The sequence below is a fragment of the Canis lupus genome, chromosome 36 (genome assembly GCF_048164855.1).
Source record: "Canis lupus baileyi chromosome 36, mCanLup2.hap1, whole genome shotgun sequence".
NCBI classification, from domain to species: domain Eukaryota; kingdom Metazoa; phylum Chordata; class Mammalia; order Carnivora; family Canidae; genus Canis; species Canis lupus.
The window spans coordinates 24,993,084-25,009,740 of record NC_132873.1 but is presented as its reverse complement, the minus strand read 5'-3'; the positions used below and the strand labels follow the sequence as shown (position 1 = coordinate 25,009,740).

Here is a 16,657-nt window from a genome sequence, read left to right as displayed (position 1 = left end):
TGGTATCTTACCTGTAACAACCTTAGTCGTTGTTCATTGTTGAATCTTTCCACTGCAGCCCAGAACCACCGAATTACAATATGATTGTCATGATATCCTATCAAACCAATGAGGAAAGCCCATATTACCTTAATTTTTCTATGTTAGGATGACATGACACCATGACATACCAACAAAAGACCTCCAGACATAAATCATTATCTTGGATTCTTTACAGGTTGTTTATAATTCAAGACTAAGGAATAAGGCCTTAAACATGGTCACATGAGTGTCAAAATTCAAACAAAAACACTAACTGAAACTAGGAGGTCTCTGTTTCCATTTAGTGGTCAGTAAATAAAATAAGGGGAGAAAAGAACAACAAAGTTGTTATTTTAACTATCATTTCTGAAAAAGATAACTGCTGTTACTGGAAATGCTCAACTCTTTTGATCATTCATTTAAGAAATAATTTTCAAGTAGCACTATGCCAAACACTGTAGGAAGCTTGGAGGTAACAGAGGCAGAGAAAACAGACCCTTACAGGGCTTCTGGTAAAGGAGAGACCACTGATCAAGTAATTATACAAATAAATACATAAATGCAAGCTATTTTAAAATTGCATACGATGCTCATATTTTTAAATCAAAGTACTTTTTGTTAATACAAAGGAAAAAGTAATGTTATTTCTTTAATTTCTTCACCTAATAAATCCCATATAATCATTAGCCTAAATGTCACTTCTATTCCATACTTTAGTAGGATTTAATAAAATGTCAGAAGTATCATCCCCGGGGTGGATTAAGGCAGTATTGTAGGTTTAAAAATCTTTCAGTGAAGAAAATTTGGGTTCAGAGAAAAGGCTGATGAAGATAAAGGTATGCTTAGTGATCTGAACCAATTAACTGACATGTGTAATGTGCATAAAGCTACTCTAATCTAAGTCAGCAGAATTAAGTCAAAGGTAGAAGGTGGGTATAAAAACTACCTTAATTTGAATTTTTGCTCCCATGTTTCAGTGGTTGTAGAATTTAGGGGGAATTTTGTGTTACTGTCTACCATTTGACCACTGATGCCTAGTGCCCTTTGGACAAGAAATGGATCCAAGGGAAGGGTAAATATAATTATACTGGACATGGTGATGTATAGAGTCCATGTCCATTTGGCAGAGACTATCTATAAAATAAGTACATTGGCTCTTTGCAGCTTTTCTGACCTTATGAATTGGCCCCTTTCTGTTTCTCCTTTGCTGTTTGTGCCAAACCTTCTGGAGGAGGTGAGCAGAAAATGTCCCTCCATATTCTCTATGAACAGCTGCCTTATGAGCATATGGCAAGTGGCAGCAGAGCCGCCTCTTCATTCAGTGCCAATGAGTCGGGTCAGCAAACAGCTGCGAATCTCACTCATTCCCCTCCCTCCCCACCTGGAGCACTTTCTTCCTAAGGATTTCACTTGGCAAGATTTACAATAACCATGGAAACAGGGACTTGATTAGACATATGCAGTGAATAAAAGTTTATAGTATATAAATACAAAAATGGCTGATTTGATTAATGACACTGCTATTAGAACCTCCTGGCGGGGAAGAGCTAATGATATTTATGGTAAGATGTAAGCTGTGTAGCTTGCTGGCGAAATTGCATGCTAGTCAGTAAAGAGTTTGGTTAACAAAGTCATAGTGACCAAGGCTGTATATGGATTATACATGGGGCCAGTCGGAAAATACACATTGCAGCAATTGGTTTCAGAAACAGCAGCAAGAAAGACTGCAATTTAATACTGCCTTTCAGAAAAAAATGGGCGAGCGAGGCCAGCCTACGGCAACAGCAATGAGCTAGAAGAGCCAAGAGCAGGCAAGATCAAAAGCAATTTAGTAAATGTTAAGGTATTTTTTTTCTCCATACTTAAAAAAAACAAGTTTTAAGATCTCTGTTTTCATTTACGGATCAGCTCTCAGTTTATCCTGCTAAGTGATTAATGCAGCGACTTCAAGTTTGTGTTTTCCACTCCCCAGTTCAGAACTACTGCTAACCTTTCACATTCTGAGTTCGCTTCAAAACCAAAGACCACTGCCATTTGTCATGACTTTTTGAAAACGATCCCACTGCCATAAATTTCTGAAAATGTATCCTTTCTTTGCTTAAAATTATGAAATAAAACTTTAACTCTGGGTCATCGGGTCCCTTTCAAAGTGTATTGACTCAGCAATCAGATTTCAACGGCTTCAGGCCCAATTACCAATTGAAAATGTAGAGTGATCTACAGACATGCCACTTGTAAAGCTTCCCATGAGGTGAACTGCCATAGAATCCAGGTCTTAACTAATCTACAGTAGTTTCCTTTTCAGTTGAACTTAATGCTTCAACGTGGAAGGGCCTGTTCAATAAACTTTTTGCATTCTGAGAACCATGTCTTATTCCATCTATGTGTTTCAACTGTGAATTATAGCTGGAAGTAGTTCAGTGAAATGTAGAAAAACTGCGGTTGCTCATCAGGATGCCCAGAGGGTGTGTCAATTTGGGTTTCAGAATGAAGGCAGAAGTGGAGTTTGACCAGCTGGATGTGAGCTCCCTATGGCGCTTCACGAATAACTCTATAAAACAATTAATTAGTGTTCCTACGAACACATTTCGTCACCAACAATTAAGGAGTTATGACATCCTTAGATAGGGGTGTAAACAGTCCTTCCTCCACTTGAGAGATGAGGTAACTAGGAAAAGAAGGGAATGTACCTTGCCCAAGGTCTCAGAGAAGACTGCAGCAGACCTATGATTAGAATACAAAGTGCGTTGCCTGTCCTGGATTCAGACACTGGCATGCTAACCACGTGCTTCCCCTTAGAATCACACTTAAAGTCCAGCCATCTCTAAACTACATTTCACCTCCTCTATATTCTGTGTTGTTTCTCCAGTCACTCAGGTCGATTTCAGCTGTGCCTGCGATGACCAGTTCCAGTTCTCTTGCATCAAAAACAGACACCAGCCTGGCATCCACCACCTGCAGAATAAAAAGAATGCGGGCCATGGCTTATGAATCAGGAGAAATCTCAGCTATAATTAAGTCTCATCAGAAAAGGAGGGCTCAGGGAGGCTTAAGAGTACCATGGAAGTCCTCCATGTAGGCACTTGGCAAACTGTAAAGCACTCTACAAATGTAAGGTATTTTTAGTACAAGATCCATGAGCTTTTCCTCCACAGAATTTTCATTTTAAAACTGACCCCTGACCTCCAGTTTGTATCTTCTCCTTTAAAAAAGATCTAGTGCTCTAGAGGAAGTCACATGGAGTATTTGTAACAACTCATTTGAACCCTCAGATACAATCATTTCACCTATCAAACATGAGATGTGATTACCCGTATCAAAGCATGAGTAAGATGTATGACTTAAATATTGTTCGTGGTCATTAAGTCATGAAATGCTATGTGAGTTCAGATCATTTTATCTCAGTGATCTCTTATAACAGGGCAGTAAGCTTTTTCTGTGTGTTCCCGAAATATATAAAAAATATATTGGAGAGTTTACATTGAAAAAGCAATAGTAAATACAACAACAACAAAAAAGGGAAATATTGCATATAAAGTGCAGTAAGACGGACAGTGGTATCATAGAGATCAGCCTGTAAAACCCCACTCCTGCTAACTGTCTTTACCTCATAGAAGCCACGCACTAAGCTCTCCGTTTGCTGTACGACGCCCCTCTCAATCCTCCATTTCACCATCCTTTCGATGTACTCCTTCTTGTTCTTCTCTGTGACCGGGATATTGGCACCCCCTGGTTTTAATTCTCGTTCGGTAATCTGAGTTTTTTTTTTTTTTAAAAAAAAAGAAAAAAAAAAAGGACTGAACATAAAGCAGCCCTCTTGATGTGATAAGAACACTGCTACCAACTAGCTGCAATCAGCCAGCTACCTGTCTCTGCCCTGGCCCTGGTACATCCCACACGGTGCAGGGGGAGGCACCCCATGGAACCACATGGAGCCCAGGCACACCAATGCTCAGGAATAAATAGGCATTGAGCTGATGTCTGAAAGCCTCAGTGGTTAAACATCTATATATTGCAAGTGCTAAAGGTTAAGGTTTAAATTCTGACTAAACAACTAAGTCTTAAGTAAGTCTTTTAAATGAAAATTAACTGGTTCCAGATTCTGGCTGCTGCTTTGAATGTTGGGCAAAAACATACTTTCACAAATTCCGTTAGGGTTCAGAATCAACTACATATAGGAAGCCAACATTTAAGTAAAGATTTACTTTAATGAAGCAGAATGATATTTAAGTCAATGTTAAATGAGAACTTCTTTTCCAAAACATGAAATTCAGAGGACCAGCCAAATATTAATGTCTAAATAAGAATATTACTTATTAGCCAGTATACAATTTATGAAAGAAATCTTTTAACCAACCCTTCCTCCAACTTTGGAAAAAAAAACAGTATGGTTTCAAACCTTCATCAAAACATTATTTACCTTCTTTCAGCTTCAAAACAATCAATTTCCATTCTTAAATATGAATGAGAGTTAAGTACAGCTGCCAATAAAATAATATTCAACTCTGGGGTAGCATGGATTTTTTTTTTTTAAGATTTTATATATTTAATCATGAGAGACAGAGAGAGAGAGGCAGAGACACAAGCAAACAGAGAAGCAGGCTCCATGCAGGGAGCCCGATGTGGGCCTCGATCCCATGACTCCAGGATCACACTCTAGCCCCAAGGCAGGCGCTCAACTGCTGAGCCACCCAGGCATCCCTAGCATGGACTTTTAAAAGCTACATTTTATACAAGGCAATTCTAGTATCTTATGTGGATATTTTAGTTGGAAATAAAGAAGAAGATTGCTTATAACACACAAATAGTTATATAGCTTATGACACACAGTTACCACAATCTGTAAATTAGAACACCTTAGTCTGCAGTTGGCATTAAAATAATCTCTGTAATCAATATTATTGTAACTGTACACGAACCTGGGCTGAAACCATTCAACAAGCCACAAATAATTAAGTGTAGGATCTTAGCCACTAAATTAATTCTTTACCAATCAATAGCCTTTAATTACCACATTTAGTCACTGGTGATTCACATACACAGACCTGCCCAAAAACTTCTTCATTCACAGTGAATGTAAGGTCCAAGATGTCATGGATGTCATTGTCTTTCATCCACTGCAGGCTCTGGTGGAACTCTTCGTCAAGGTATTCTAGATCACTCAGGTCACACAGACTAAAATGACAAACAGAAACAAATATGTAGGTATGACTATCAGCAAAATGCCAAAGACACAAGGAAAGATACTAAGATACTAAGAAGACAAGAACAAGATCAACTAAATAGACATTGATTCCTGGAATGCTTTTGGTCAAATTCAGTAACCAAACTCACTAAATAATTCAGAATCTGGTATAAGATTTAACATTTTGGATACATAAAATGCCTTAAATCAGCCAGCCTGTCCTTTCTTTTATAGACACGGAACTGGGGTGCAAAGAATGGCTGCCATTTGTCCAGTCATCCACGATTAATGCCAGAGCAGGAACTGGAACTCAGGTTGACAACTTGAGTCCCATATTCTTTTGGCTATGTTATACTACCTTAAAACATTGTTCTCCTAAACAGAAATATTCTGTATGTTTCTATACTCCACTTTAACTTTGTTATTTTTTTTTTCAAAGACTAGATTCTGTGATCCACATATACATTTCCTTTTGCTTTTCAAGATTTTATTTATTTATTTGATGGAGAGCACAAGCAGGAGGAGCGGCAGGGAGAGGGAGAACCAGGCTCCCCACTGACCAGGGAGCTGGATGCGGGGCTCCATCCCAGGATCCCAGGAACATGATCTGAACTGAAGGCAGATGCTTAACTGGCTGAGCCACCCGGTGCCTCACACCCCCTTTTTCTGTATAGTTCTTATTCTTTCCAAGTTTCTGAAAACAGCTAGACACAGAATCTCTCTATAATTATAATGGTTTTCAGTACTTCTCTCTTCTTTCGTCATGGAGTGAGGTCTACATAAGGTGGAGTTAGTATTATATGGCCCTATTTTAAGGTGGTAACCACTGATTTACTTTAGTTGTTTTGAAATTTCCTCCCATCAGCCTAATTTCAAAGATCATTTTGTTTGGTTCAGTCTAAATATTTATTAGGCATCAAGTATGTGCCAGACATCTTAACAGCTACTTGATAAACAGTTGCTGCCATCAAGGAGCTAATGGTCTAGCTGGGGAGACAGGTAAATTAATATAAGGTGGTGGTGATAGCGTAGGGTGGATAACATTTAAAATCTGCGTATTTTTTTGTGTATGTTACACTCTAATTAAAAAAAAAACGTAGATACAGGAAGCTCTCACAGCAAGAATGCAGGATGTTTACTTCAACTTGGAGATTCAGGAAAACCATTTTGGAGTAGAAAATATCTACATCAAAATTCAGAGCACTTTAAAAGCTAGAGAGGTAAAGGGGAATAGATGAAAAGGAGGAAAAGGGAAAAAGAAGGAAGGGAGAAGGAGAGACAAACACGAACAGAGCACAAGGGCATAGAATATGCAAAATACTTGAGCATACCACAAGCAGAATGTCCAGAGAAGGCTAGGAAGGCAGGTGGGATGAGGCTTTGAATATCATTTTAAGGAGCTTGGTGCTTCAGAGCTACTGAAAGATTTTAGGACAGGAAATGACAGGATCAGATGTGAGATGTGATTTTAAACTGTTCTCTGGAAGTCACATTATAGAGGATTACTTAAAATGGGGGTAGGGGTGGTTATCATTAGATGGTGGAGACAATTAGTAGACCACTATGGTAATTTGGCCAAAATAAGGTAAAAGTTTTATTTTTAGGACACAGCTATTAAGGGTGGACAGGAGAAGATGAATTTAAGACTTGTTTGGGAGATAAATGCGGGCATTAGTAAATGGTTTTATTGGGGTGGCATAAAGAGAGATATCAAAATAGGGGTGGTAAATGAACTCGTATTGCAAGCCAACTCTGATTAATTGCCAGTCTGAGGGCTGTAAGTTGAAAAAATTCCTCAGGCCACAACAAGTTCAGTGGGAAAAAAGTACCATAAATGATTTGTGAACTACATTCACTACAGTGGAGTTGGAGGGAGGGAAGAGCAGAATATGTGCTGTGTATCTGCCATCTCTGTTTGAGAGTGACTGCCAATTCCTGACTAGTGACCTGAGAATACTTGCACCATGAACTGTGACTAAGCACATGGGAGAAGGTACATATTTAGGTTGAGCAAACGGATGAGTTTAGGGTTAACCATGTTGATTTGTGGATGCCTGTGAGACGTGCAAGTGGAGACATTCAGCGGAATGCTGAGCCCACCCAAAACTTAAGGGGGATCAAGACTGAGGGTGTAGTTTTGAGCCAGTAGGAGATGAGATAGGTGTAGAGATTTCCCCATGAGATCACACAGGGATAGAAAGGCAGGGGACCAAGAATGGAAGCTCTGGGAACACTGAGGTTTAAGGGGAAGTCAGAGGAAAGGCCCACAAAGGACACATAAAAATAAAAGGAGGACCAGGGTCATCAGTGGAGGAAAGACTCAAAATAAATGGGTGGGGTTGGAGGTTGGGGCAGTCAACAGGATCAGAAGCACAGAATGGTCCAGTAGGATAAGGACTAAAAGATATTCTTTAGAAGCTTGTATAGGTTACTGGCAAGAAGGAAGCCAGGCTAAAGTGTGTTGAGGGTACGTCAACTACTCTTTCCAGAAGTTTATATGCGAAGATGAGAGAAGGCAGTGAAATGGGAAGATGTAAAATGGAACAAGGGGAATCAGACAGGCAGACAGACGGTGCCCAGTTGCCCAGGGTTTCATGTGCCAGGCACTTAAAGAGAGGAAAGCAAAAAGTCTTCCTATGGACCCTCTTACGAGCCCATTAGAAATACTTTGCTTTCATTTGAAGTCTTCCATTTTACCAAAAGCGGGTACATGGCCTTGGTCAGGGAATGAGCTGGGTTGAACCCCACAATCACTCTGTGCTTCCTCACTGCAAGTTTGAGCTACTACTCCCCTACCAGACAATTGCCTTCTCCTCTTCAGCCTCGTAAATGACGACTGATTATAGGACAGAAACTGTTTGCTCTACATTTTACAGTAATTGCAATCTTTCATTGCAGTAACAATGAAGAAAAAGTTCTGTGAATGCTAAATTTTCATCTGCCATGATAAATTACTGTCTTGCATATAGGGAGGTCTCGAGAAAAATATGGGACAGCCCCCTTCTAACAAACAAAAAATAAGACAACAACAAAACAAAGGAGAATGAGAACTTGAACTGAAGTCTGCATAGAGCAAAATATAAAATGCTTCTCATCAAAGATTGGGGGCTGTGAGTCACCAAGACTAACCCACAACTATTCTATTAATAATTGGCATTAATACCACAGGAATTCCAGTACCGTATTTGAAGTACAATTGGTTTGAAGAAACATGTGTTGCAACAAATGAGAATAAATTTTCCGGAATAAAGCAAAACTAAGACTTTAGGGGCAAGACAGAAATAAAGGACCAGGAAAAACACAGTAAGCATATTTGTAATTATATTAGTTTCAGAAACCTAAGCAGATAAATGACATCAATGGAAGGCCCTTATTAATAAAAGAAACATTTCATTCTTCCATGCTAATTACACAAGCAATAAAAATACTCTTACATTCTGAGAAGGGCTTTATAAAAGGGCCGTGTGAAGAAGGCATCCAACAAATACTGGTGTATTAGTGCGAGACCAAGGATCCTACCACTGAACCGGAACCTGTGAAAGAAAAGCATAAGACAGCTTATGCGTCATGGAGCAGTTTCTGAATGGTTGTATTTGCTTTCTAGAACGCCTTCTAGCCCTAATCATGCCAGTTTGTCTAGGCCTGATTATCTACTAGGTCCACGAGAGTTTGAGTGCATTGTCACCTGTGTCTTCATTAGGCCAATATTCACATCTAAGTGGAAAGCTCTGTTTCACTCTGATATTTAGAGAGATATTGCCCCACCTTCACCTCATGTTAGTCATGCCTACCCCACAGCACCCCACATGGCTGACTTGAATTCCCCGTGAGCATGTCAGTGAAACTTCCCCAAGTCACTTCTAAGAGATGACAGAAGACCAGTGGTGGCAGGGAAAATGTCCCCGTCTAGTTTGCTTGCATGAATATTAGCAGTATTTCTCTAATACAAACCTAGTAGTAATCCCCTTTTGAGGAAAAGCCCATTCTCAGAGTGAGAAAATTCCTATCCCTATTCTCTCTCAAACACTACTCCTGATGAGGAGTGTCACCATCCAAGAGTTGTGCTTCTGGACATTTGGGGGAGTTTCCTCGTGGAACATTCTGTTCCCTAAAATTTCAAGGCTCGAGTCTATTCTGAATCACTCTGGAAACTTTACTAAATATATCGGTCATGACTGGATTTGCTGAGATGTACACTTATTTTCTCTTTCAAAAGGACACAGTTTTCGAACTCTTTGAAAATCGAATGCCTTCCAAAGGTGTAAATCCACACTGAGGTTCATATAGTCCATTTGTAAGTTTAGTATTAGGCAGCCCTTTTAAGATTAATGTCCAGTAGCTTTTTTTTTCTTTATTTCCACCTAACTTAGCATAACTGCAATAGATGAGTTGAGGACTCCAAATTGTAGCTAAATGGAATTTGAAGAGTAAGTCCTAAAAGTTAATGCCTTCCACCCACCAATAATACCCTTCATGAGCCAAGAAACTTTTCCCATGAGTCCTGCTTATGTTCCTTTTTTTGTTGTTAAGATCATTGAAAATAAACAGGAACAAGCAAACAGGGTTATAGAGATATTTAAAGCGTAGAAATGCAGGGATTAAAACAAAACATAAGGATGTTTGGAAAAAGTGTAACTTGGGATTTTTAGGATAAATAATCCCCAGAAGGGAATCCTATACAAGTTTTCCTTGATGGTTTTGTTTGGAAAAATTAGGAAAGGGACAATCCCTGGTTACAAACTTCAATGGCTAATGGGGTAAGTGCCGCTGTTGTGCCTCCGCAGCTGTGTCCTTCTGCTAGGGTTCTCTTCTACCATCAGTTCCTCCAGGGCACTCCACCCACCCTCCTTCCTACTAGGATACCATCAGCACCCTCAGCCAGTGTCCCAGCTGCTTTGCCCCACCCCCAGTGTTGGCCACTTCTCCAAGGGCTGCTCTAGAAGCTGCACAGCTTCTGGGGTCAAGACCTTTTTCCAACCCACCTCACAGCTCAGAGATGACCAAAGTTGTAGAGAGGGATCTAGGGATTTTGCCAGGAACCTAACATCATCTGGAACTTTCTTTCAACGGGGACAATCTTCTGAATTCAACCCAGCTAATTTAAAATTGGCCTTCTGGAATATAATCTATCCCTAGTTTGGAGAACTCCTGTATATTTAAATTTGACAACAAGAGAGTCCGATGAAACTGAAAATATGATCTTCCCCAAGGGAAAAAATGTTAAAAGAAATGTGGGTTCCTATAAAAACTAATTATCACAGAAAGTCAACTGAAGAAAAATGTTGGGGAAAAAATACTTACCATTCATGGTGATTGTCTACAAAAGCAGACATGGGACTTATCTGTACTGTGTATGTGTCATTGGCCGAATATTCAAATAAGCCATAATATGGGTTAAAGAGTTCTCTGGATACGAGGAAGAAAAACTCTCTGGAAGGTCCACTGTAATCCAGCCTTTAAAAAAATCCACAAAAAGAATAACCAGTTATTATTATTTTTCTATATACTGGGCACATTTTCTATAGAACTTAACTTTTTAAAAATTTTATTTATTTATTTTAGAGAGAGAAAGAGAGAGAGGGAGCATGAGCAGGGGGAGGGGCAGAGGGTGAGGGACAGAGAGAGAATCATAAGCTGACTCACCACTGAGACAGAACCCAGAGTGAGGCTTGATCTCACAACCCTGAGATCATGACCTGAGCTGAAATCAAAGAGTTGGATGCATAACCCATGACCATTCAGGGGCCCTCAGAGCTCAACATTCTATAGAACACTCGTTACAAGGCTAATTACCCACATAATGGGACTATCCAAAAGTCAGGACTGAGTCCAGATCTCATCCATGTCTTGACCCAGAATAGCAAAATGGACATTTATATGAACCATGACCTAAACTAGAGCTACACGTCAGATAATCAATAAAATAGGCAATATGCCAATAGTTTGCACATATAAAAAGATAAATTATTTTCAATGTCTGGAGTGAGGTTATGGAGAAAGGAGTACATTGGGAATACTTTACTTAAACAGGGTAAAACCAGACACTATCAACTATCTACATCCACAGGACCCATGTCCTTATGGATTTCTGAAACATTCTGAAATGGGGGGAAGAGAAAAATACAAATTGGTGAGAGGATAGTACAGATACAAGACCCCCTAGAGAGATCAGAGGCAAAAAAAATTGGAATGATAGGGTTCAAGCGAAAACTTTAAATTATAAAACACCAAGGAAAATTATAGACAAGCAAAATGAGGGCATCTAAAGCTTCCTAAAGGAAGGTATTTGGAGAAGAGTCTGAAACTCTAGCACCTGAACTGCAGTGTAAATTCCATTTAACTTACAAAGATATCGGTGTCAAAGTGAAGTATGAGAAACAATTGTGTTAGTTTTGAGGGATGACAAGTGGCCAACAATGCTAAGAGCAAAAAATGCAGCAAAGAGGAGTTTGCAATAAAGCAATTTGATATGCTAAATTAAAATGGAAAATATAAAGTATATCTATCCCATGATGACAAGTCGACACATGGGTTCAAAGACAGGAGGGAATGCTGGAGGGGAATAAAAAGCAAAGGGAAGCTGGGTGGTGGGATTTTATAAGACTTCTTTTGTTCGGTGTATTTTTTTTTTTCCTGTTATGGCATTTTCTCCAAGAGCATTACCGCATTTTTTTTTTAATAAAAAAGAAAGAAAAATCATCTGAGTCTTTTCCAGTGATGAGATTGTGTGATAGAGAAAAATGACCTTATTATAGGTGGAAGAAAGAGATGGGATATTGGTAAGAAAAATAAAATGCCTTTTATAGGTCTTCGCTGAGAGTTCCGAAGAATTTATTTAGAACATACTTCAGCTATCCACATTCTACTTTCTCAACTTTGCCATATCTGAATATACAGGTACTGTTAGGTACTTAACCTTTGGCATTAAATCAACTTTAAATTCACTTGCCTTTCCTCTGTAGCCTGTTCTTACATAATATCTACGAAACCATGATGTGCTAGCTTTGTTTTTATCCTAATACACATTAAAAGAAAATATGTAAATATTTTTAAGATGTCAGTTTGCGTAACAGCTAAAATCATCTCACACATCTCCCGTCCTCACTGCATGTGGGAAAGACGAGAGTAGACAAGAAAGCTGTGTGTGCAGAAAAATGCAAACACAGCACACTCTCAGGGCCAAAGAGGCCTAGGGGGGCCCGACAGACCTGCTGTCTTGGGGCAGCTGCCTGGGACTGTGCTACCAGGTGACCACCAGCACCTGTGAGACTGTGCTAAGATCACCCTGGGGACTCCCGAAGCAGCCAGGGGACTGGTCCCAGGCACAGGGACACAGGCCGTCCCTCCGCAAGCCGAGGCCAAGGCAGTGGCCTGTGGTTTCCTCCCACTGTCCTACTTCTGGCCTCTGACGCCACGGAGGGTAAGCAGAAGACTTCTTCCACTCCAACGTTCTTCACATACTTAGAGGAGCTCTTTCGACAAATATTTGAGGGCCTGTTGTATTTGGAGTGCTCACTGAGATGTAAAGCTACAACATTTTTCGAAAAGTAATTTTCTGTAGGAACTCTAGGTTTAGCAGTTTCGGTCTCCCAGGTCTCTGCCCACCCCTACTCCCACCCCCCACCCCCCACCCCCCCCGCCCCGAACACTGCTGTGTGTTTCAATCTCCAGGAAGGGCTGGGAATTCACTTGCCGCCCCGGCCCTCTGCTCTGGACACTCTCCAGGGTGTCAAAGTCTGACCGAAGGGGTGGCGTCTAATACTGATCACAACACTTCATGTGTGGTCCTGTCAGCCCAGAGCTCTTCCTGGACACTCTTTCTACTGATGCAGCTTAAAGCTACCTTGCCCATGGGGCAGCCACTTGACTTCATTGACTCATGATGAGCTAGTCATTGCTCAGACCTTTCACCTGTGCTGCTTCACCCCAAGACTCTCCCCACCCTGTCTGCGGGTCACTGCATCTTTTTAGAACCTAAGGACTAGACTTTCTCCTACTAAATTTTACTTTGTGGGACGTAGTCCGCGTTCCAGTCTGTCCAGATCCCTGTGGATGCCAAGCGTCTCTCTAAATTTCCTACTGATGGTGAATTTCATCAGCAGACCCCTGTGTCTTTCCAGAAATGGAGAATGCCCATTAAAGGCATCTTGGAAGCCATTTTGTCCATCCACTCATTCTATTGAAGAAAAGGCTGAGGCTGAAGGAAATCACTGACTTGGATCAAATGAAAGCAGCAGAGGAGACTCTAGGCCTTGACACAGGTTTCCTGACCCCACGTTTAGTGCTCTTTACTCCTTAGAGCCTACTGGTCAGTACATTTTAAATGTTATCAAGACTGATAACAATGTTGCTTATGAAGAAGGGGTCAGCAAACTATGGCCTGTGGGTCAAATGTGGCCCAGCCCCTGGCTTTGTAAATAAAGTTTTATTGCACGTCATCTGTGGCTGCTTTCCTGCTCCAGCGGCAGAATGAAGGAAGTACAGCAGGAGATGTATGGCCTGCCAAGCCTAAAAGATTCCCTATCTGGCCCTTCACAGAAAAAGCGTGCCAAAGCAGGATAGAAGAAAGTAGGAGGAAGATGCTACTTCATTAACATACCTGGCTTACTATAAATCCTCCTCTTTAGTGAAGATCCTTCAAGGAAATACACGGCTACAATATCGGGGGCGGGGGTGTGACTTCTAAGCAGGAGGCTGTGCGGGAGCTCGGGTCTGCAGCGGTCCCTGGCCCGCGGGGCTCAGACACAGTGAGGGCACACGGTGCGTTAAGGGCCACAGACAGATGAAACATGAGCCAGTTTTCGGAGCCAGTTTTCTTACAAAGAGACAACCGGCATGAGTAAAATGGGGTTTTAGCTGCTTAAGATCACACTGTGGCATTCAGTTAGAAACAGTAGGTTTTCTCTGAGCTTCAACTCTCAGCGTTTGCATGATACTGCACTTACCAGACTGTGTTATAATAACCTGCTTAGGCGTTTGCCTCCCCTATTGGCACCCCTAGGCTGTAACCATACTGAGGGCAGGGGCTGTGTCTTTCTCATTTTTGTATCCCAAATAGTTTAGCCTGATACACCACAGGGGCTCGGCATCTATGGTTGGGTCTAGGAATGGAGCTCTCATGCTCTCTAAAGAAAAATCAACATGATTTACGTTGTTAGTGGACATCTGGCAGAGTGAATAATTTTGTACAAGCTTGCCTTCAGGTGGTATATTGATTCAATGACATTAATAGGTCGTGCCGATCCCTAAAAGACAACTCGATTTGTGCACACTGTCAGGATTCACTCAGGTGAATTAGACTTAGAAAGTCTGGGTGTTTGTCCTATCCAGGTCTAGCATCCTCTCATACGGTACAGTTGTTAAAACAACAAGGATGGATCCCACTGATTCGTTCTTTGTTTATGATAAGAGCTGATTCTGGCTAAAGATGAGATGAATGTTCCCTGAAGTATTAAACTGAAAAGTAAAACTCCTTTTTTCCCCCCAAGAGATAACAAAGCTAATAATAGTTCCTCTAGGAGGAAAATGGATCTTCTCTAACTAGTCAGGTTTTTATCTGCTTTTATTTTTTTTTTTTTTTAACACTAGCAGCACTGACGGATCCACTGTAAAGCCAAGACAGTTTTTAAAGTTTGATCTGATTATAATCCAAAGCTTAGAATGCATATCTGAGCCCAGGTTGTAGGTTACGAATTATATATGTCCACCTACTTCAGTAAGACGTGTCCCTGGCAGGGTAGGTGCCTCGTGCGTGTGCTGCCTGTAATAACTATGTCTTAGGAGCCTCCTCCATATAAATAGTTAATATGACTCATATCACAGGGATCGTTTGTTACATTCCTGTTTTGCCAGTTAGGTTGGTTCCACAGCTAAAGGCTTGGCACAGAAATACAGAAACTCTGGACAATGGGTGTGTAGCCACACAACAGCTGCATCTGAGGGCATTCTGCAAGAAGCACAGATGTCTCAGGGGTGGCAGAGTAGTTCTGAGCCTGCTGAAGTGCTGATAAAGCATTTTAAGCACCATCACGTTGCTGAGCCACCACCACCACCACCCAAGTTGTCAGCAGTATCCGATACTTGTTAAGATAACTTTATAATTTTATCCTCTCGTTCTTTGTTTTCAACTAGAAATTACTGAAAAAGAAAGCATTCCAACGGAAGGAGACTATTGAAAGAAGGTGGCACTGGGAAGTCACACCATCGTTTCCTACCAGTTTTCTGGAAGACAGAATTGCGTTCCTAATAGTTGGTTCAGGCACACATGACCTACGCACTCATCTCCTGATTCACCCTCAGATATTTATAGCAGCGAGCCATTGGCTCCTGAGCCACTTAAGAAGGCCTGCTGGGCGAGTAAGGAGTTTTGCAAGCAATTACTATGACAAACAAAGTTTTACCTGGTGATATCAAGCCAGAGCCTAGACACAGAAGCGCCCTTCTTCAGGAAGGTTTGGGTTATGGAGGTTATCCTGCAAATGTCTCTTTGTAGAAGGAAACAAGCAGCACCACAAAGTTTAAACTTGAAGCTTTACAGACTTCTGAGGAATAAATGGTCAAGGACCTCAGACAACTTCTAGAAAGGATTAGAGCAGTCACATGTAAGAGCTGCTGGTTATTTTACAAGCAGAGATGCAAGAAAATCATTTCAGATCTCATCCTCCTCGTTACTTTCCTCTGCCTGTCTCGGGAGGACTATCACAGGAGTTCATCTGCTCTTAAGCCCCTGATCGAAAACTGCTTGCACACATCCTCTCCCTGGTCTAAGTGTGGTTTTGCAAGACACATGATTGATGCCAATAGATGGCACCTTACATATAATGGACTCATTCTTTCTTGAAGAAAGACGCCTTTTACAGATTTGGCCATGGAAGGAAAAAAGAGGCGAGGCAATCACCGTATAAACATCCTCTCTTTATCCGGGCCACTATTTCCTCTCCGTTTGGGGTACTAAGAAGTTAATGGCCCAGGACACCTTATCAGAACACGATAGTCTACCTACCTAACTCTTGATACCAAACAAGCTTTAGTTGCTAGGGCTTTTAACTGAGAAGAAAATAATACGCTGGAGAATATGCAGCGCCCTACTGGCCTCCTTCCTAAAGCAGCAGCTTCAGGCAGACAGAAGCCCAACAGAAAGGGGCAACCACAGCATGCGATTTCCCACCACATTCTGTCAAGATGACTCAGTTTCCAGCCATTCTGTCATTGCTGACCTCCCGTCCTCCCCACTTTGCCAGGGCAGATAATCAAATTAACTTGGGTGGGAAATGTAATGACTAGAAAAAAAACCCCCTCCAGTTCTGACCAACTTACGTCACAGTAGTTTGCTTTAGAAACTGTCTACCATTTATAAAAAGCCAAGCCTAGGATGAAGTGCTATTTTAGCGAAAAATACTCATTACGTGCCAACTCATACATTTCCACTAATGGGGTCTACAACTATTTTTG

The 16,657-nt window shown here is 41.0% G+C and overlaps 1 protein-coding gene across 1 annotated transcript in view; it reads right to left on the bottom strand.

Moving 5' to 3' along the window:
* The window catches only part of HECW2 (HECT, C2 and WW domain containing E3 ubiquitin protein ligase 2), a 364,266-nt gene that overhangs the window by 21,312 nt on the left and 326,297 nt on the right, over nt 1-16,657 (bottom strand). The window contains exons 22-27 of the mRNA XM_072812656.1: nt 10,508-10,660; nt 8,641-8,739; nt 5,067-5,196; nt 3,629-3,775; nt 2,862-2,976; nt 12-97 (exon numbers count right to left, since the gene is read on the bottom strand). Of these exons, the coding sequence (XP_072668757.1) occupies nt 12-97; nt 2,862-2,976; nt 3,629-3,775; nt 5,067-5,196; nt 8,641-8,739; nt 10,508-10,660 (730 nt within the window). The remainder of the gene's footprint in view (nt 1-11; nt 98-2,861; nt 2,977-3,628; nt 3,776-5,066; nt 5,197-8,640; nt 8,740-10,507; nt 10,661-16,657) is intronic.